The sequence below is a fragment of the Patella vulgata genome, chromosome 5, assembly GCF_932274485.2.
Source record: "Patella vulgata chromosome 5, xgPatVulg1.2, whole genome shotgun sequence".
NCBI lineage: Eukaryota > Metazoa > Mollusca > Gastropoda > Patellidae > Patella > Patella vulgata.
Genome location: NC_065883.2, coordinates 62,950,661 through 62,974,215, shown reverse-complemented (window position 1 = coordinate 62,974,215; position 23,555 = coordinate 62,950,661). Strand labels below are relative to the sequence as shown.

The following is a 23,555-nucleotide window of genomic DNA, read 5'->3' as shown; positions in this document are numbered from 1 at the left end:
TTTCCATAATGATTGACATTCTGACTTGACCTACTGTTTTAAGCTTGTGTAAAGAAAATATATTTTTGTTTGCAATTTTCAGTCGTGGCAGGCCTTCTGTCAATCATACAATACAAAATCAGCCAATGGCATAATTGCCATGCAATTTGGATAGTAAAACCCACCAAAATGCCCACCTTGGCAAAACAATAATATTCTTAACTTGGCACAGCTATACCCAATTTTTATTTCACACAACTTACCGGAATGATTTGTGGTGAAAGTGCTGAATTGGTATTTTGTTGTTCAAAATTGGGCTACGTGTTTAACTGTTTATATGATAGAACAAATGATTTTAAAGAAGTGGAAAAACGTCTTATTCTTCAAAATCTATTCTTTGATGAACAGTATTGCTTAATATTCACAATTTAATATTATATAATCTAAATTCATTTTATTATCCAAATTATTGTGAAATTTATTATTATATTTTGAAATATTAATAACATGTAATATTTGATAGATATTTATGATATTTTCAAATATAATCATTTATTAAAATAGACATGTTATGACAATAACAAATATGTATGTAATGATATATGTTGGGAACTTGATATTTCACACATATATTGATGAATACTGTTTTTCACAGCTCTTTATAAAAGAATTGTAAGACAATTAATGGTTAATCCGTGGAGGAGATTTACTAATATTGACAATGACAATGATATATGTGACAATGATAACTGAAAAACGCAATGTGATTTGTTGCCATCGGAGAAATCATAGAGATGTTAAAAATAGACAAGAGATAGTGGCTAAAGGTAGAGATTGCTGTTTGTTATCATGGTGGTCATTCCTATCACAGACATTTTAGTTGTGTGAACTTCCCAAATCAAAAAGAAGTGGTATCAAGTGTTCACAGTCTGCTTGAAGCTATGGTAATTTGGAGCATAAAGAAGATTGTTTTAATATAGATAATGAAGAAAAAACATGTTATAAAGGTTCAAAATATTTTTATGGAACAGTAAAGATGCATTTTTAGCATGAAAATAAAGAAATAGAAAATTGTCACATATTTGTGTAAATCATCAGATAAGTTAATTTAATTTGTGTATTTTAATGACACACCCATGGAATTTTAACTTCATATTAAAGAAATTTGTGAAATATGGAGTAAATGTAACTGAATGTAGTAATTACTTTATCCATCGCCAGCACGATCAGTGGACATACCAGGTTTCAGATGCTGTAATAGTGTAAACAAAAATACAGCCAACAGTGTTTGATTTATTTATGATTTGTTATTTGGCAACGTATTTATACTTCTTCTATAGGTGACCAATTTACCTACTTGTACACGTAGATGTAATAACTGAACTACAAATTGCTAGATTCTCTTATTTCATACGACATTTCTAACTATGAAACAATATCTTTCTTGTGATGAAAGATGAACATTGTACAAGAGCAGAAAATGTGATTGAAAATGTTCAATAACATCCTTTTTTTTTTTTTGATGGAAGATGAAGTTGTGGAAAAGCAGAAAATGTAATTTAAAGTATTGAATAGGACACTCGTTGAATAATTTATAAACATTGCTAATGTATATTATACAGACTCATTGTACCTCATATCCCGAACCATGTTGGGCTCAAATTTACATTTAGGTGACATAGAAAAAAATTGTTTGCGAGTATTTGCTGCAAATTTTCTGCCATACTTTTTTTTACCTATGGGAAGTGCTGGATGTTAAGAAATTTTCCTCAGCTTTTGAACCTTAGATTTCATCTGATTTATCAAGTACTTCGTTCACTTATCAGAAGACAGATACGGCATGAGATTTTTTTATATTTTAAATGACTTCTTTTAATAGTGGGAAAAAATACATCAGCGAGTTTTGTAATCATGCTATTTCCAGATATTTTCTCTTTTTTTTTTTTAAAAAAAGGAGATAGATTCTGTAAGCAAATATCTGAGAGTATTGTAATGGTAATGGAATAAAGAGATTGTTGCGTGTTGTATAGGATAGATTGATTAATGGAATAATAATAAAAAAGACGTGTTTTTCTGTGAAGGACTGCTGGAACCTAATTTGAGATTTTGTGTTTCTGAATTTCATGCTGTTATTGTGTACTCAATTACCATAATGGTATTAAACATTATTTTTTTGTGATATATACATCTGAAAGGGGATTCTGTTCATAAGAATCGTGATGTGTAAATGATGAGTTCTGTTTGGAAATGGATGAACATCTTGTATCAAAAGGTTTGTAATATAATTTTGAATATATGTTAGACATCAGCTTATATGATTTAAATGACCTTCAGATGTATAGTTCTATCACTAGGATAAATCTTTCCTAAGATATTTTCACACATAATTAACATGTTTTATTCTCTTAAGATATATTTGAAATGTCAACCCTTTGTGATAAATAAATATCTGAATTATAAAATGAATTTGAAATGTAGTCTTAAAGGGGCATTATGGAAGATTAGATAAAGAGCTGGCAGTTCTCACTATAATGGTTCAAAACTAGATAATGTGAAGGGAATATACTGAAAATTTCAGTTAAATTGCTCCACTCTGAAGCAAGATATTGGTCTATAAATTTTAGGCCTAATCTAGATCATCATTAATAAAGTCAGTACAATAAAAAAACATAGTCTTGATTTTCCATTTTAGGATTAACTCATTAATGAACGCTGAGCAGCAAATCAGATTCAAATCCAGTGAAAGTCGGACACATAAGATGGCATTGAGAGTTGATTTAGCTCTTGCATAATGTATGTTTAATTGAAACACGTACTTTCCATCGAGGGTTTGTGACAAATATATATCTGAATTATAAAAAAGTAACATATCTTCAGATTTGCATTTTAATAAGATCTTCGCAGGCCGGTGGAAATAATTTTCAATGTGCTGTGGTGTAATTACACAGATACATGACGTTTATTCAAATTACAATGTATGTAAAATTTGTGAGATATTGATGTTTTAAGATTCAGTATAAGGTCATACACAGTATAGATTATATGTGTTTGGTGGATGTACATGCAAAATGGTTTCCTCCAAGTGCTTGGAATTTTTTAAGTGGGACATAGGTTATTGCCTTTCTGTGAATGTTGGAGGCTACTGAATTGGTTCTTCCTGTTCGTACATCCGTTCATCAATATATTGAAGTAGGATAACTTTATTTCTAGAGAATGAATATTGATCATACTTGGAATATACCATCAATATCACAGGCAACTCACCTAAGTTCTAAAATCACAGAATGTTCGGGGACTTTCCATGATTCCGGTTGTATGTGACAAGGAGTAGGGATTTCTCCGGGTCCTACGGTTTCCTCCCACTGCTAAAGACCCCTACGCCAAGCGAATTATTGAAAAAAAAATTGAACCATATGTTAGTCCAGAAATGACCTAGTTTGTGTCAAGTGGATGTTAAACCCAATTTCTCTCTCTCTCTCTCTCTCTCTCTCTCTCTGTCTCTCTCTCTTTCCATGATTCCATCCTTCTGTTTTTCCATTCTTTCATCATACTCTGTGAAATACAATAGGGTTATTTCTACTGAAGGCAGTTGGAATATACCTTCCTTATCACTTCAATCTGATTGGTATGTCTATGTAGACTTTACATTCCTGTTGAAAACTCGATCAACTGATAAGGTATTTAGTGGGGGACCACAGCTCAGCTTGTTTTGAATACATATAGCCCGTTCAGACGCTTATTTTTAAAACCAGTTCATAATCGCTGGGGTTTTTAAGACAGCATAGTGTTGCGTTCACACGTACTATAAGCCAAACCAGTTTAACTATTCTGACCTCTTCGGTCGGAGGTTAGAGTTAACTACGCATGGGTAGCTTCATATTCTTTATTCGGTTCTCACACTCTTTCGATAACATTGGCACTGTCTGACCCCAATATTTTCACAGGAATGTAACTAACTGCGTACTGCGCATGCTCGAAGCAAGCTGGAGCTGGGGGTTTTAAGCCAACCCGTTCAGACGGCTAAGATTAACCAGTTTAAAATAAAAAGCCTTCTCGAAGACAGGTCGCGGGAAGGGTTTTTTAAACTGGTTTATTTGCCCCACATTTGCGTTCAGACGCTTAAGTTAAACTGGTTTAACGAGCCCCGGGGTTTTTAAACCAGTTCAACTTAAGCGTCTGAACGGGCTATTAGATACATAGGAATTGAAGGTTTCCTCTGTCTGATATGGGTTGTTTATATTATCAAGATATGAAGATCTTCGTGTGAGGACTTAATTTGTTATAAGATTACATAAAAGTGTAGTTGTTAATAATAATTAATGATAACATTAAATCTATATAAAGAACGAAAAACGATCTATGTGAAGATAAGAATAGAAATATCTGTGGTTAATTTAGGAGTGTATAATATTCTATTTATATACATATCCTGTGTTATTAATCATAATATAAAAGAAATGGTATGATACTTAATGATGATGGATGACCATCAGGTATTTTATTATTGACAGAATTACTAAAGAGCTGGACAATCCGGTCTTTATATATGTAGTGTCCTGTAGTAAACATCTAGTTTGAAATCTACTACAACAATAAACGGACATGATAGAAGATATTATCATTTAATATAATAAATCACATTCATGAAGATATATTTGCATTGTTTTAATGTATCAAAAATATACAGTAATGATTTTTAGCTGTACGATCCTCTTCAGATAAAATTAGGAAGTGGTCTGAAAAGAATAAGCATACCTTGTTCAATGCATTATAGTCATGGCCGAATTATGGGACAGCTGACTGGCCTGCAGCAAAGGGTACCCAAATTACAAGGGCTGGCTAAAAAAATTCTAAGCCTAATAATGATAGATCAATTGATTTGAAACAAACTTTTGCCACCAACAAGTACAATCATAAGAACAGCAACTGTTGTGTTATTATTGTCTTCGTACCAGACCATCACCAGAAATGGACAAAACTGGCTATAAGGCAGTCATCAAGTACCTGAAACTGAAAGGACTAACCCCAACACAGATGCATGCCGACATGGTCTCCTTTTTAGGGGATGATGCCCCTTTCTTTTCCACAGTAAAGCAATGAGTTGCAGAATTTAAGCGTGGCAGAGAGAGCCTTGATGATGACCAGTGTTCTGGAAGGCTATTAACAGCAACCATTCAAGAAAACATTACCCAAGTGCATGTCGTAATGGCTGATGGATAATTGACCACTAGACATATTGTCAGTGTTATGGGCTTCTCTCATGAGGGGGATGAGCACATTATCGCTCATGAATTAGAAATGACAAAAGGTTCTGCAAGATAGATGATGCCCCTTCCTTTTCCACTGTAAAGAAGTGAGTTGCAGAATTTAAGCGTGGCAGAGAGAGCCTTAATGATGACTGGTGTTCTGGAAGGCTATTAACAGCAACCATTCAAGAAAACATTACCCAAGTGCATGTCGTAATGGCTGATGGATAATTGACCACTAGACATATTGTCAGTGTTATGGACTTCTCTCATGAAGGGGATGAGCACATTATCGCCCATGAATTAGGAATGACAAAAGTTTCAGCAAGATTGGTGCCAAAGCGCTTGACTTTGAATCAGAAATGTGTCAGTTTCCTGATGTCCTATGTCAATCTATGTCGTTTTGAAGCAGATCCTGATTATTTTTGGCCCTGTCAGACTTCATCCTGTTTCCAAAAATGAAAAAGGAACTAGCCGTTAGTCATTTTCCTAATAAAGATGACATCATGTAGGCTGTGAACGACTTTTTAGGGTGGCTGAAGTAAATTTCTTCCTGACCGGCATCCAGACCCTGCAACATCATTGGCAAAAGTGTGTACACCTTGAATTAAGGGCACTATGTAGAAAAATAAATTGAAACTGTCGGCTTTGTAAAGATCCTTTACAGATAGGCTTAGAACTTTAAGCCAGTCCTAATGGTTATAAAAAAATTGGTGTACCATAAGTCGTATGTGATTGCGAGAGACAATAACCAGAATATGCCCCCTTTTAATCCTATCCTGATTACACTCAATGGATACATATAGCTTATCTGTTGGAATTGGTATCATATGTTTTAGATTAATAAGTGTAGTATGCTTGGGTATAACATTCATTACTTATTGTAGTGTAGTTTTTCAGCTACCATCTGTAAACTTATAGGTATTTAAATAGAGGATTCTTACAAACTCTTAAAAAACATTCTGTGTCAGTAGAAAAAAATGTTTATCAGGTACAATTTGAGTGAACATTTTGTGAACATTGGCTTTTTATAGACGCTCAATTGTGACATAACTATACTGCACGAAAATTAATCTTTCCAAAATTGATGAATAATGTGAATAAATGGGATGCAATGAAATGTATTTTATAGAGCTGGTCTTGTAGGTTTTTTGGACCCATTATAATAGTTTTGGTTTCTGGAATGTGAAATTTACAAGTATAATTAAGCAGTTGTACGAATGAACGTTAATAGTGCTTTATTGTTGACAAAAACACCAAATTATCTTATAATGACAACTTGTATGACAAACACAGAATTGTTTGCTTTTTGGCGTTCAATCAGACCAAATTCTTGTATTGAAGAAAGTCAACATGTTTTGATATTCAAGTCTATGACAAGCTGATTAGTTTAGTCTGGAATGTCAAGTAGTATTTGTGGATACTTAAATACATTGCCTTATCACAGGTTGATATTATAGTTTAGGTCGAGTGTGAATTATTACCTTAATGGCTTCTTCAATTTCTTTGTGAAATAAAATATCCACTGCACATATATTATAATGGAAATATTATTATGGTTTTACTGTTGCTAAACTTCTTTATGATGCCTTGATCTCGAAGCGATTGAGGAGCAAATGGTCCAGGGTTTGGAATTGGATCCCAGCCTAGATCAGGAAAAACCTACAGTGTTGTCTCAGAAAGTGCATATAGTTTTTCTGATACAATTTGATGAAGAGTAGGCAGAAATGTTGTAGTTCAGACAAAAGTCCACCTCCTCGCATGGCGTACATAACCTTTGACATGATAAATACTATATGTTAGTCTCAAAATGATGTATTGACGAGACATCAAACCCCATGACATTCCATTCCATTCAAAACAGTTGTGTTCATTAAGCGGTAGACACACTAGGTGAATTGCTGCCCAAATCATTCGGCACCCTGATAGTCGCTATTTTGTCTTTAAAAAAATCACGTGACATTCTCAACATCAGTGATTGGCTACTCGGGTGATGTATTCGGCGAACAAGACACACCAACTTGAATTTTGGCAGTTCTTTCACTTTTTATCTTATAGTTATTGCACTTGTCCTGAGTATTAGTTTCCTATAAATAACTTTGGGGGTGGTGGGGGGACTGAATGGTTATTAGCGCGTGCGCGTTGTATCATTAGGTCTGTCATTGAGTCAGATGGCGTAGTTTCGATTCCCCGTTTATACGTGACAAGGAATAGGGTCGCCTGCCCAACTTTGTGGGTTTTCTCCAGGTCCTCCGGTTTCCTCCCACTGCTAAAGACCCCTGCGTGCAAGTGAATTATTGAAATAAAATTGAACCATATGTTAGTCTCAAAATGACCTAGTTTGTGTTGATTGGAGTTAAACCCCATCTCTCTCTCTCTCTCTCTCTAAATGACTTTACTTGGCCTTTACTCACACAATTCATAAGAATAAGTACAATAATGTATTGCTAAAGCTGGTCAAACATATTTTGTTATCTGCCTAATGATGTCTTCTGGTCCAAACTTCCAAGCCAATTATTTTGATTGCCGTGAGAAAAGTCAATTATTTTGCATGTCCCAGTAGGTGTCCCAGTCAATTTATTGCACTATATATAATGATAATTGTTGATATGATGCTTGCATTTTAATATACTGATAGCGGTATATATTTATAGATACACAGGGATATACAAAAATTATGTATAGAGACACTTTCCTTGGAACATAAACAAGGAAAAATCCTCATGAACTTTCTCAGTCAACTCCGTAACCATACTCTGGACCTTCTACTGAACAGGCCAGCACCATACTCACCAAACCAATAACTCCCTCAGTATTATGGGACACTCTTGTATTTTTTAATAGAATGTATAAAGTCTTTATCCTTGGATTACAACTCGGTATAAAGACAGCCTCACTGTTAAAACCAATTTATATCAGTTTTACAGGAAGATATGGGGGATATTTTCTGCCTTAAGGCAGTGTTCTGTTCCAATTCCTAACAACAAACTGGGTAGTGTATAATGATGATCATGTTAAAAAATATTTTCTAACAAAGGTTACAGATTAGAACATCTTGATTAATTCGGCTGAAATCGTTAGATGGTGCCCTATCTTTTGTTTGGTTATTTCATCTAGTTTCATTTCTCACTCACACATTGTACTTTAATAGCTACATAGAGAACCTGGGTTGTATGATAAAAATATTATAATTTACTTACTAAAGGTTAAATGGTAACTAATAAATTGGTATTTCCTGTTCCAAATTATACTGGAAAATAAGTACTGACAATCATTGTTGGGACAGTGGTCAAAACTTACTTTAAACAGTTTAACCAGTGGATTGTGTTTTATTATTTTATTTTGTTTTCTAGACTAATTTATACAGGTAACATAGTAAAACTTTTATTTGGAAAATCTACTTATTCTTTGTTTCTGATGAATAGAAAATGAGATTTTTAGAATTGAATTTGTATCTCTAATGAGCGTGAACGGCTTCAAGATTTTTAGATTGTTCTCTAGAGTAATTTATACAAATTGATGGCATTAATGAAAGTACAGGTACTAAATCTTTTATTTGTAACTTCCACTTGTTCTCAGGTTCAGATGAATGGAAATTGAGATATGTGGAATAGAATTTGTGTCTTTAAACTGAAAAAGTTGGTACCTTATTTCATTGACTAATAACATTTAGATATTGAGATGTGAACTGCTTCAAGAATTTTATATTTTTTCCTGCAAGAGATAGACTGCACATTGTTGCGTGTACATGCTAATAAGGTATAGATGTAAATCAAGAAGGTAAAGAATACAACAATGTGACTCATCATCATTGGAATAAAACGCAGATTGCCGAGCAGAAGTATGATGGTATTAATCCATCAATCTCCCTATTACATGTACAACCATATGTATGATTTATCTGTCAATTCAGCAAAAAAACAAAGTTTAAAGATGATTATTTCAGTATGTGTAATGTTGGGTAGAAAACCAGGATGATATATCACTAGCTACCTGTAATGAAAAGTGATAAAAAAAAGTATGATTTTTCCTTTAAAAAAAAGATACCAGAAAGTTAAATTCAGTGGTTCAAGGTACATATACCATAGTAATTTTGTAAGAAACGAAACTATGGTTAGAATCTTGTCAAAACAATACTTTGGTCATTTTGAGGCTAAAATTATTTTTTTGCTATAGTCACATGCAGTGCAAGGGAGAAACATGCTTGCCCAAACAACAGAATTTCAAATACTGATGATGGGTTATTAGACGAAATATTGGAGACAGTTTTAATTTTTCAGTTCGGTAAAGTATGAAAAGTTTAGAGTCTGTGTATCATCTGTTCTTGGTAGTTAAACGAAACTTTATATCATTAATGAAAAAATAAGATGATAAAAAAATTGATGGATTTTGCATGAAGTTTTGTGGTAGCACTCACACCTGTTGACTTTTGCCATTATAGAGTTTTGATGGAGATGAACGAGTTTGCCAAACATTCTGATTAAAATCTAATAAAACAGGGTCTTGAGTAGGCTAATTTACCTACAGCATATATACCTTTGTAGGTTTTATTTTGGTTTTAGTCAAGAATATTTGGTGGTGGATGCTCTTAATATTGATTTTCGTGTGTGAAGGGAAGTCAGTGATAGGAGAAGGTTGTCTAAATAGTACCAGTAATTGTGGTCTTAGTTCTGCTGCAATTAAGAGCGATTGATTGTATATCAGAAGTTTTGAGTAATTCCTGTAATATTGATTTAATTTCTCTATGGAACCTTCTAATTAGCAGAAACCAGGTATCTTCAGCTGACAGTAATTCTATTATCCTGGTGATGTAACAACATATTTTGTTCCAGTACATCCTGGAATCTCAGAAGGTGTAAAACTATATTTTCAAATTTTAAGATTAATATTTGAATGTGAAATACATGCACTAAGCAACAGTGATGGAATCATGAGTTTCAAAGCTTTTTGTTTAAGAAAGTGTCCGGTTTGATTTAGATTTCTAAAAGGATTTTTTTATTAAACTTTTTCTTTTGTTTATTTTAGACTGTAAAGAGATCTGTAAGTGAAGATCGTGAAGGTAAAAACAGAGATCTACAGACGCCAGTAGCTCCACCACGCAAACGAGGTAAGTTCTGACATTCTCAAATTATATTTTATTTCAGGTAGAATGGCTGCCATACTAGGAAATACTTTGTTTCTCTGACTTATCTTCACCTCTTGTAATTTGCATTTGGCCACTGAATGGTGTCAGGAAATTGTATTCCATTCTGTTATATAATGATACAATTGTATGACATTATCATTTATCAAGACTGGTTCCCACTTCTCAGGGTAGTAAAATATTTGAATGGTACCAAAAAAAAACCCCAGCACAGTCAGCGTTTGTATACCTTGGTGTGCATGTAAAAGAACCGTGGCTTGACAGTGGGTATTTGAAGAAGAAGAAACACCTGTATAGCATTGAGCACGTGACCATAGAAAAAATAATTGTATTTTAGTCTCAAAATGACTGAAGTATTGTATTAACGAGAGATTTATTCCATTTCTTTTTGACTTAATCAAAATACTCACTAAATATAATTTTTGTTGGACTTCTATATGAGTTTCATTCAGTAGACAAATTTACAAAGTCACATAAAAATAATCTTATAAAAATCCACATATTTTTTTTGTCATTGGAAACTTTTAATTCATTTTCATGTCTGCTTTTCTTATAAAAATCAACTTTTTAATAATTTTTGAGTAATTTATGCTTTTTTTTGTGAGGTCAAACTAATCATAAACCCTGTCTTACCTGAGGCTATATTTTTTATGAATATTAACAAATATTGATATATGATATGGCATATGTAAACAACATTTATTTAGGTTTCAATTTTCTCAAAAAAGCATTTAATTAATATTTAGGTTAACAAAACATTTACTTACTGGTACATTTTATAATCATTTTAAATATTTGTTTGTTTGGATAAAGACATGTAGGTTATGTTAAAAGTTGACCTCATATCTGTAAAGTGCGCATCTGTAGTCTGTGATGATGTAAATGACAATGTTTGCCCAGTTATTTCAAATACACCTAATTAAGATTCCACAAAACTTGAAGCTAATGGATAGAAGATACATCATACACATTAATTAAGTTTTAATGAGAGAAATCTACTTGTCCTAGTTTGCTTATCTTTCTTGGATAGTAACATGAAGCTTGGCTTATCTTGGGGATTCCCCTCTATTGTATATGCACCACACACAACACTCCAGAGTCGAGATAACAGTTTTAATCTGGACAAATAGAATATATCATTAAACTTAGAAATACCCAGACATCATCATCAATCTATCTTATAGGTGACAACCAGGGAGCAATCATTGTGCATGACCGTTAAACAAATACCACAGTGGGCTAGCCCAGGTTCAGTTGTTTTTTTGTCACGAGAGAGTGCGTCTATCTAAATTACTGAATAGATCAACACTTACAACATAATTTGTCAAAAGACCGTCTGATTCAAGTGATAAGATGTTTTTATTCGATGTGGTATATTGAGCTGTTGAGGACCTTCATTATACCTGAGTAGTATACATACATTGGGAGTTATATTAAGCATACCTGTGGCTTCAATCGTCATATTATTGGATTGTTCCGTGTAGGTTTATCAACTTGTTTAGCCGTCTGCTGTTCAGGTGTATGTGATATTTCTACCTGTTTATTTTGACTTTACGTGTGTTGACATTTGTCTGGAGAATTTGTTTGTTTTAGAGGAAATATTCAAATATACATTTCATAATTAGTGTTATAGAAGGGTAAGTACTGTATATTGCATTACTCATCAAAAGTCAAAATAAATATCAACTTTATATATGTCGGCCTTTGAATTATAAAGCAAAATCTTTCAGCTTCATTGTTTATTTGTAAAGATTTTATCCTTGAGAGAACTTACAAGCTCTGTTATTTGTCCATGATTTTTACAGAGAGAACGAATACCAAAATTTACTCACAAAGGGATTGTTCGACTTTTTTTAACTAAACAATTAATGACTAATTGCATAACAATTGAGGGAATGTCAACTGGATGTTCACAGGTAGGCGTGACAAAGCAACATATGATGTCACATGTTATATTTAGCAATGCATGTTTTAACAAATTCGGAAATTATTTGAGTTTCTGGTATTTGATTTTGACACTAGATTTTAGTTAACAGATTTTTATTTATCAATTCTGTAGATTGAGATCTTGAGCCAGAATGGTAGTGGTTTGTAACACTGCTGTTTCTCATTGTGATGTGTTAATTATATTTAGCAATGTACAAATACATGCTTTATCTAATGGTTAACGTGTGCGCGTTGGATCAGAAGGTCTGTCATTGAGTCAAGTGCCATGGTTTTGATTCCCCGCTTGTATGTGGGTTTTCTCCAGGTCCTTGTCAGGCCCTCTCTCCTGCACCCGGTTTTCCGGTTTCCTCCCTACGTGCAAGCGATTTATTGAAATAAAATTGAACCACATGATAGTCTCAAAATGACCTAGTTTGTGTCGAGTGGATGTTAAACCCCATCTCTCTCTCTCTCTCTCTCTCTCTCTCGCACCACTGACAAGTGGACACAAGGCTAGACCATCCTGAGGAACTTTCTCAGCCAATACTGGGATCCAAATAGATTCCCCCTAGTAAGTCAGCCAGCACCATACTCACTGAGTCACTGTGACTTGAGGGAATGATTGAAGATTTGGTTTACTGAGTCACTGTGACTTCAGAAAATGGTTAAAGATTTGGTTTAGAAGACTTTAAAAATCTCAAATGTTAATAAATGTCTATGATGGGTTTTCAAATCTCTTCACAAGACTGAAGACCCTTTTATAGATGCAAGTATTTTATCTTATGCAAACCTTATTATTACACTCCCAGCCTTGTGTTACTCAAAAAAATGTGGTAATACAAATTGTGAGTAGCGATACATCTTTTTATAGATTTTCTGCATTTATTATAATGTTGTGGTGATATTTTTAAGTTAAAATAAAACACCATTGTAATACTCTGTTGGGAAACAAAAAATTCAGGCATTTTTAATCAGGTTTGATCTTATTCTGCTTTTGACAGTATTTTTAAAAAATTATCAAAATTTCACTACATCTATTTTGATTTTTTAAACTCTTGTTTTGTATCATGAAATCAGGCGTTGTTAAGAAAGGATGTCAATCAATTTAGATTTAAAGCTATAACGCTGAGTCTACTAAGGTAGATTTTTTATATTTTTGTTTTCAGAAGCCTATAATATCTTAGCCTACAGCTGATTTAACACCAAAGGTTAAAGGTGTTGATGTAAACCTGTCAATCATTGATAAAAAAAAAAGTTCACCCATCAGTAACTCCCTTGAATATAATCTTTACCTGTATGTGCTGTATAAATTATATATTATATGACAACCTTAAAGTTATGCATATTTTTACATATTGTTCTCTGGTAATGTTTGCATTAAATATCGTTGGCTTTTGTGTCATTCTTCATGGATGGTGCAGGTGTCTGTGTTTCTTAAAGATACATTAGGAGATGTGGGCTAAAGAGCTGTCAATGCTCACTATAATAGTTACAAACTAGATAATGGAAAGGAAATTTGCTGAAAATTTCAGTCAAATTGATCCACTCTGAACTGAGAATTTAGCATTTGAATTTTCGGCTTAGCCTCAATCATCATTACTTAAGTTGGTACGATAAAAAACATAGTCTCAATTTTCCGTTTCATGATGAAATCATGAATGAAAGTTGAGCAGCAAATCGGATCCTAATCCAGTATATATCACAGGCTAGCGATGATATCGAGAGTTGATTGTGGTCTTGATAAGTTAATAGCTCTTGCATAATGTCTGTTTAATGTTTTTTGTATGTAAAATGTAATAGTGGCTCTTTGTTGGATTCTTGCGAGCTCGTTGCCCATGCAAGGTTTTCATATGCATCTATGGTGTTATTGAACATTTTCTACTGTAGATAGGTGTCTTAATCCAAATAGAATTTACACGTTTCATCTACATGTATGAGTATGGAATCCCCCAGGTACACCATTCACGCTGCTATCAATTCTGATGTTTCTCATTATGACAAGTTACATTCTCTTAAATTTCCCAATTAATTTAAGTAAAAGCCACTGTACATGTCTATTTATGCAGCTTTGTAATTAGTAGAATTATTTGCTTAAAAATATCCAATGCATTGAATTACCTGATAATTGTACATCATTTGGAATTCTAAATAGAAGCGTACAATGTCATAAAAACAGTTAAAATGTTGCTTGCGATGTATTTCAGTTGACTGGTTCAGAGATTTATAAAAAGAATATTTTACAAGTCACGTGGCTATCTACACTGTTGATAACCAAGAATTTTAAACAAAAGAACAATATTATAACCCAGATGTTTGAAATTTTAAACATCACATGCTCACCGTGCAAGTTGTGATTAACACAATTAAATTTGTTCATAATTAACTTTACAATTTCCTTTTGATGATGACTTAAGCCACATTTTTGTAAGCCACATTTTTGTACGTATTAGTAATTTTTTTAAAACTTAAAAAGTTATTTGACGTTTGTATGTTATTTTTAAACACAAAACAAAATGCAAATGTTTCTGTTGTGTTGTATCATTTTATAAACACAATTTAATATTGGATATATATGACTTTTTTTTTTATGAAGTTGAAGATGTCAGTTCTTTCTCCATTGGTTTATTACATTCTTTCGTTCCCATTTTATTGAGTGTTAAATCATTTAATGTCTCTTGCACTTGATAGTTGCATCTTATTCATTTGATTGTTACAATCTTCATTCATTTGATATTCAATCCTTCATTTGATATTCAATCCTTCATTTGATTCCTTTATCTTTCATTCCTTTATTTGATTTTCTTTATGCTTTAACCCTTCATTTGATTCCTTTATTATTTGATTCCTTTATCATTCAATCCTTCATTTGATTCCTTTGTCATTCAATCCTTCAGTTGATTCCTTTATCATTCAATCCTTCAGTTGATTCCTTTATCATTTATAATCCTTCATTTTATTCCTTTATCATTCAATCCTTCATTTGATTCCTTTATCATTCAATCCTTTATTTGATTCCTTTATCATTCAATCCTTCATTTGATTCCATTATCATTCAATCCTTCATTTTATCTATTTGGTGTGTTTGTTACATGCCTTGTTCACCTACTTTAGTACCTCCCTTTATATTTCTTCGAAATGTTTTCTTTGATTATTAAATGTTTTATTGTTCTTGTTACAACATAGGATAATATTTTACTAATTTTCAGTACATATATGAAATGATGTCTTTGGGATAATTTGTAGACCATGACTAATCTTGAGGACATAAAACCTTATAATATCAATTTAAATATGGGTCAAGGGGCATTAAATTACCTAAATGTTTATTTAATTGTATTCAGGTACTGATGTACAATTTAAACTATTTGAGCCTTCATGTTAATTGTGAAGTGACCTGTGATCAAGTGACAAAACTCGTTAGTTATTGTCTGCCATACTGTCACCATAGTGGATAGTTATACACTAAGTAGTTAGAATTTTTACTGGCCAGATTATACTAGTAGATTATACCAGTATTATAGTATTTACCTATAATATTACATATAGGTTAGTATGTGACTTAGATTATTCACCGCAACATCTGACTGAACTCTTTTCAAATTTTTACAGGAGGGTGTTGGTTGGTTGAATTTTGTTACTTCGAACATCAGGTTTGTCATTGAGTCAAGTGGTATAGCTTCGTTCCCAAGCACAGATTTGCCTACCTAACCTCATGTCTTTCCCTTCATCTAACAGTCATGTTTATGACATCGTGTAATTATATGTATCATTTTTTCACCTGCGTAGCTGGCCAATAAATTCATGTTAAATTAGACAGTATTATTTTGAGAGGACTATGAGTTATCATTTATTCATAATAATATAAAACCTGATATATTCACAGGGTTATATATTATGTAAGGTCAATATGTGACTCATACAAATTACATATTATGTTTCTTAAAGGTGGGAACTCTATATTATAGTCTACCTAAGCTCAGGTATTCTTGTACTGCATTATCTTAAAGGTGGGAACTCAGTATTATATATAATCAACCTTAGCTCAGGTATTCTTGTACTGCAGTTAGAGCCCACATATCCCAAACAATATAATATAATATAAATTATGTTATTTTTATCGTATTTTACATGTTTACATTGAATTTGATTAGTCTTAGTAGATATGCCTTTTGGTATACATGTATCTGACCCCCTGATCTCTGACCTATATGACCCCACCTAATTAACATATCAACAATGGGTGGTATATGGGGGTTATTTGACACAGAAGGAACTCTTTATGATAATATTATAATGCTGGGATGTGTGTGATTTTTGGTGAACTTAAAAAACAAGTGTGGAAAGTTTATTTCATTCAGATTTTGATGGATGTGTTATTGAATTCAGATTATTAATCAGTATTGTTTTAAAGATATTTTTTTTCTCGAGTTTGTTTCATAGGTAAGTAAATATATAGCTTATGAAAGTATATAATTTTTTAATGGTTTTCAGGGATGAGAGAAAGAGGAATGTGGACAGTTTGGTTCATCTAGGTCAAATTTCCATATTCTGCTACATTTCATTTTTTGCTTATAAAATCTGCTGTAGCCTATGATTTGTTATGAAGTTGATACTTTTTACTATTTTTAGATGATGGCTGACTGTCTTATAAACTGACATTGTATATTTTACTTAAAGTTTCATAAATAAATCATTTCTACTTTCATAAATATTCATGCCAATTTGTAACCTCCAAAACTAAACAAGGAATTACCTTTTTTGTTAAGTCTTTTTGTTTGTTGCGAAATTTATTTGTATTAGACATGAAGTGGAATATTAATTAGATAATTTTCAAGAACAGCTGAAATATATTCTTCAAGACACATTGCTGTTAAGTCACATTATTTTCTTCTTGTTTCATCAAATTTATTGTAATTGGAAAATATGCTTCTTGTAAAGAACAAGGTAATTGAGGATAAATATTACTTACAAAAATAGACATTTTGTGTGTAAAATCGTCTCTAGTTATTTAACACGTCATGTGGTCTGTGCATTACATTTACAAAATAGCTATTCAATTATCCATTAAAAAATTGTCTAAAGATAAAATGCATTTTGTTTGCCCTGTCTAGACGTCGAAGAAACAAAACTATTGGAAAAACGCAAAAAAGTTGTCCAATTTTTTTTTTTTTTTTTTTTTTGTATGCCTTGGTTAATTGCATGATTACTAACTTCTAAATGACAATATATTACTGAATTCTATTATATTCTATGACTTGGTTTTTATTTTTAATTCATTACACATTTCCGCTTGATAAATGTTAATTTGTTTCGCAGTTTGGTGTTATGTCCTTGATAACCCATTTCCTTTATCAGCGTTAATCTTTAAATATAGGTTTTAATATGTATATACAGTTTATCTCTTACATCCTTTAATCAGCAAGCACTAATTGATATTATATCTATTTAACAATCTATGTATGATATATTTGACACATTCTAGGATAAAATAACTATATTTAGACCATATATTTCTCTACACCTGCTGTTTTTATGGAGTTGCCGTAGTCTCTTTTTTTGTCGTTAACTTAATCGCATGCTGAGCTTTTCAGTTATCCTCTTGATTGGTCAGAAGATAAACGTGGCCTATGATATACTATTTGTTTTTCTGGAATTTTTTTTATTGAAAATCTGCCTTGGGTATGCCTAATCTATCCAGAATATCTGATACCAATTGCTACACTGGGCTCATCAGATGGAGATCCCAGATGATGTCCAGTGGTACATTCAATTAACAAACCAATCTATCAATGTAGCCTTAACATTGAGATTGATATGAGGTTAATCCACATTTCAATACCAATTTCACAGTCATTGTTCCCACAGGATCACATGACATATTGAATGCAAATATTGTTCCAAACCTATTTGGCATGGATATTTGCTTTAGGTAAAATGGGGTTTAATGTCCACTCGACAAAAACTAGGTCATTTCGGGGCTAACATATGGTTTAATTTTATTACAATAATTCGCTTGTGCGTAGGGGTCTTTAGTAGTGGGAGGAAACCGGAGAACCCGGAGAAAACCCACGAGGTTGGACATGCGACCCTACTCCTTGTCACGTACAACCGGGGATTCAATTTTATGCCTGCCTTCATTAGCCCAGTTGGTGCAAAAAAGTAACACGTTGATCTCTAGTTCCTCTCATTTTGTGAATTGTTACAGCTATGTTTCTCAATGAAAAAGAAATAATTTGGGGGTTTTAGACTACTTAAATTAAAACATTCATTACTAGACATTGGAATGTGTGAAATGTCTTTGTTCAAATGCAGTAAGTAAAAAAACATCTCATCAGTTTTTATATTGAAGTCTCTGGCATATGACATGACACCACTCCACTGCAAAAGAAGATTCACCAGCCTCCGGTGTTAAACCAGTGGTACTTGATCCTCTTCACCTCAAGACTGAAGGTGTTAATTGAAATGGTATTATCACTACATCGAGTTTAAATATTACAATAGACCTACAATAGTACAAAAACACAGACTGGACACATGGCTCACTTTCTACTGTCAACAAAACCTGGCTGGTTAACTCAGGTGAAATGGTCAAACCTGGGCTATATAATCAAATTATTTGAATTCTTTATGATGGTCAGGGAAATAGATCAATTGAAATTGAGCAGTTTATTCTCTATAAATATCTTCTTATTTTCCTGATCAAGCAGTGGTAGAGGAATAGGGTCAGTAACAGTCGCTATAATGATGGACACTGCTATGCTTTCGATGTCTGATACAGTTTCATCTTTCCTATTTTCATCAGAAGAGTTCCTTGTTAAACCTACCAATGTGTAAGGGGTAGAGTCTATTAATTCACGCTGTTTCGGCTAATAGACACCATGGACAAATTTGATTAGATGCATTTTTCAATCTAAAAAAAAAACCCCCAAAAATGATTATATTGGATTTACACAGAACAGGAATGACACACTCACATTAACGGCAGAGCAAAATTAAACAAATTTTTATTACACAATATTTATTTTTGCTGGAGTGAATTACGAATCAGGAACAGTTACAGTATACATGTGTGCGTATCAATCAATCAATCATGGTAACATATGTTAACCTTGTGTTTCATGATGACAGCTCCACTTATTGATAACTTAATCAATTTATATCCTACCGTACATGTCAATTCACATTTTACTCAAATTTTATATTATTAGATTTTCTATCAAATTAATCAAAATTAATGACAAAGCTTTAGGGCATGTTTCAGTCTTAGCTGTCGGGGCCCAAATGAGAATTAAAAATAAACAGAAATGACAACTATCATTTTTATACGTCCACATTCATAATGTGAACGTATTATGCCGTCGCCCCTGTCTGTGTGTGTGTGTGTGTGTATGTATGTATGTGTGTGTGTGTGTGTGTGTGTGTGTGTGTGTGTCTGTGGTTCGCCTACAGGGCGCAATTCTTCATGGATTTTCTTCAAACTTGGTATACTTATTCCTTATACCCCAAGGAAGATCCCTATTGTTTTTGGTGCATGCCCGACCCCCCGGGGCAGAGCCACGCCCATTTCTAGTATTTGTTTGTTTGTCGTCTACAGGCCACATTTCTTAACTAATAATCTTGAAACTTTGCATACACATTCTTTGTACCCTAAGGAACATCCCTATCGTTTGGGGTGCATGCCCAACCCCCAGGGGCAGAGCCACGCCCATTTTCTTTTCGTGTGTCTTTGTGTCGCCTACAGGGCGCAATTCTTACTGGATTTTCTTCAAACTTGGTATACTTATTCCTTATACCCCAAGGAAGATCCCTATTGTTTTTGGTGCATGCCCGACCCCCAGGGGCAGAGCCACGCCCATTTCTAGTTATTCTTTAAGTGGCATTTAGCGATCAGGGAACAAATTAACAGAACACAGTTTTTATGGGATACAATCACTAGTTTATTCTAAAAGCACGACGTTTCCACAAGTATTCTCTTATCGTTATCAATCAAGCAAAAAAAAACAAAAAAAAAACGTCATGCTTTTAGAATAAAGACATCGATTGTTTTAAAATAAAAATTGTGTTCTGTTAATGTGAACGAAATGTTATACTGATAGCAGTCCTACAACCCAGTTTTATTTCACAGACCCTCAATGCAAACTGGACCATATCAAACAAAACAGGAATGTGGACGTATATTGCTGCGTTAGCGATGCTCTTGTTAAAAATGTACCTATCTATTTGTCAGTTTTACTTGACAAGACTAAAGTAGATTACCATAGTGCAGGGCCCCCCTGTGTTGGTGGGGGTAAATGGTCCAGTTGGCTTAAAACCAACCTTGGCATGTGATCATCATATGAATCAGGATTCCTCTATTTACATTAAGAATGAACTCTATAGAGGGCTTTTATTTAGTGTCTTGATGTTTAAATATTAGGGCATATGTTATATCCATATAGTGAAGTATCAGGAATTGGATTTCAACTTTAAATGAGAAAAACCATGACCAAATTTGGATGAAATTATCAGAGTTTTCACATCTTATTTTTTCTACACCAACCTCAGCATTTCATCTCCTCAGAACAACTAGAGCCAGGAATATCCTGAGGAACTTTCCCAGCCAACACTGGGATTGAGCAGGTCTTTCCTGTTAGTGGACCTGTGCCATTCTCACCAAGCCATGGGTCATTCCTGTAACTTGAATTCAGATTCCCTAAGATTCAATCAGAAAAGCGTGTAATAGGAAAAGACACATGTATTTGACCTTGAATCAGGTCTCTTTATATTGTGGTATGGAGACCATGGTTTGTCCATGTCTATGTCACATATTGATGTCAATCAATCGCTAGTATTATAACAATATAATGTTAAGATGTGAAGAGCTTTCTGGTTATTGTGTTGACTTAGTGTAATATAATCTGTTAATCTTCATAGTGATATGAAGACTTTAATATCATTGATAGTGTAAATCATAGTAAAAACACTAGAAACACACACCGTACTTATTGTTTAAAATTATAGTATGTGTTACCTTTTAGGATCTTATTTCTCAAGAAAGCAGAGTAGTTGGTTATTAAGGTTTTATGATCTGAATTTATACAATACAGGTATTCTTATACCTTTAATCTTGTGTTTGATTTAATGCTAAATAAAGGTATGTACACTGGGGCTTCACTGATATTACCCATGTTCTGACTGGTTCCCTTAATGTTATACAGAAGTGCTACACTAAAATACTTTTGGGAGCCATGTTAACTTTCGCCTTATACCAAATCCTGCCTTATGATTCTAGGAAGTTTGGTCTAGTTATTTTTTTTGATTGAATCTTTTTTGGACATGCTTTATGTTAAGTTAATAATGATGTGTCAAAAGATTTTTAATGATTATTCTTTTTATTTACCAGAAAAATAAAATATTGATTTTAATAAATGGTGGCAAATGTGTTACAAGATAGAGTTGTGTTCATATAGAAAGTAGTACATACAATACAAGCTCAAAAGCTGAGTAAAATGTCCAATCTTGACTTTTGTTAAGTTCATCTGCATCTGAAGCCCTGGCAACATGTTAAATAAAAAAAAGATTGACATAACTATTCAATTTTTTTCTTTTAAATGAATGTATATTGATATGTAAAAAGATTGTTTTTTCATGGCCAGGGTATTGAAATCTTTGGCAGACGGCAGTGCTTGTGTAATTGTCAGATGTAAATAAAAGGTACCTTGCAGCAACGTGCTGCTATCATTGCAATACATGTCCATTATATATACATAGGGTTTAATCACACCTGACGGCATGTTTGATTAATAAAGGAATCTACCCAGTAATGGAAAGTCAAAACTCCCACTGACTATATGTCTGCTCGTATTGTGAACTTGAGTGATTGAAATCGAGGCAATGTGTATGGAGTTGTTCGTCCATGTTAAATCTTTTTAGAACATTGTGTCAAGAGGTGCAGGAGGCTTTCTTTTGTGCAAGTTTTACTTGGTTAACCTCATGTCTTAGTTGAATACCTGAATGCACATAAATAGAGCTATTACCTACATAAATACTGAACTATTATTACTATTCAATTCGTCGTTAACCTGTATGATGAATAACGACTGCTCTGCAAAAAAACGTACAACTTGCAATTAAAAGAAACATTTTCCTGTAGAAAATATTATAGGCTACCATAATGTAAATAATTTAAAATTTTGCAGATGCTTCCACAATTAGGATTGTAATTTATTTATGAATCAAGAAAATGTAATTTTTTTGGGGAAAATAAATATAAAACAAATCAACGTACCAATAGGTACATGTAGTAACAATTTGTCTCCTTGATAACCCTAGCTAAAGACTAGTTTTTGATTTTTATATTTACTCAAGCCTTTGGCATATATTGTATTAACAACTAAGGTATGTAAGAAGTTTGTGTGGTTTGCCACCTATTGTGTAACTATAAGTATTATTTTAATACATGTACCTACACCAGCATAAAACAAAAAACTTTACAAATACTCAACCACATTTATCTATCATTGAAAATGTAAATACTTGAAAAACAGGTTTCAGAAATTTACCAGCTGCATCAGTATATGATAATTCTCATGTTGAGTCTTTTGAGCATATTTTGTATACAGAAGGATTAAATATATCTACTTGAAATAAAGTTGAAGTGTTTTTGTGTCATCATTTTTCACTGGGATCAGATGTCCTGGTACTTGTCATCTTCTAGTAGGATAACACATGTCAGTTGCCATGATTCTAATCCTGCTTCATGTGCTTGAAGTGATAAATGTATATTTTGTGTAGTTTACTTATAAGATGGGTTGATAACCTCATGGGAGACAGTTTTGAAAGAAGAAGTTGCAGATTTTTTTTTAAAAGAGAGAGAACGAAGGAGAGGAATCTCTTTATTATGCTTACTGTGTGAATGCTTGCTGGTAGATTTTGGTCTCGATTAACACACCCTTTTCAGTAGGTGACTTAAAAATGTTTATTCAAAATTAACTACCAACGGTACCAGTGGTAATTTTGTCTAATGGTTTGGATTGTTCGTACGTGGTTTTATTTTATTTTAATTCAAATTAATTTTTGCTGCATTAAAGGGCATTGGGCTGCATCCAAAATTAACTTGTAACACTGGAGGGCTTTCCCAATGTTGTGTGTGAACAGGTAATTTGCTTTGGGTAAATATTAGTATCTGGATATTGTTTCAAGTTAAATCCCAATGTGAACACACCATTTTTTTTAATCCAACTGAGCAGGCCATATCTCACTAAATACAGCACAATAAATAA

The 23,555-nt window shown here is 33.0% G+C and overlaps 1 protein-coding gene across 1 annotated transcript in view; it reads left to right on the top strand.

The window, feature by feature from the left end:
- Positions 1–23,555, top strand: part of LOC126821376 (pleckstrin homology domain-containing family G member 1) — a 91,402-nt gene that overhangs the window by 24,422 nt on the left and 43,425 nt on the right. The window contains exon 3 of the mRNA XM_056101030.1: positions 10,251–10,332. Within this exon, the coding sequence (XP_055957005.1) occupies positions 10,251–10,332 (82 nt within the window). The remainder of the gene's footprint in view (positions 1–10,250; positions 10,333–23,555) is intronic.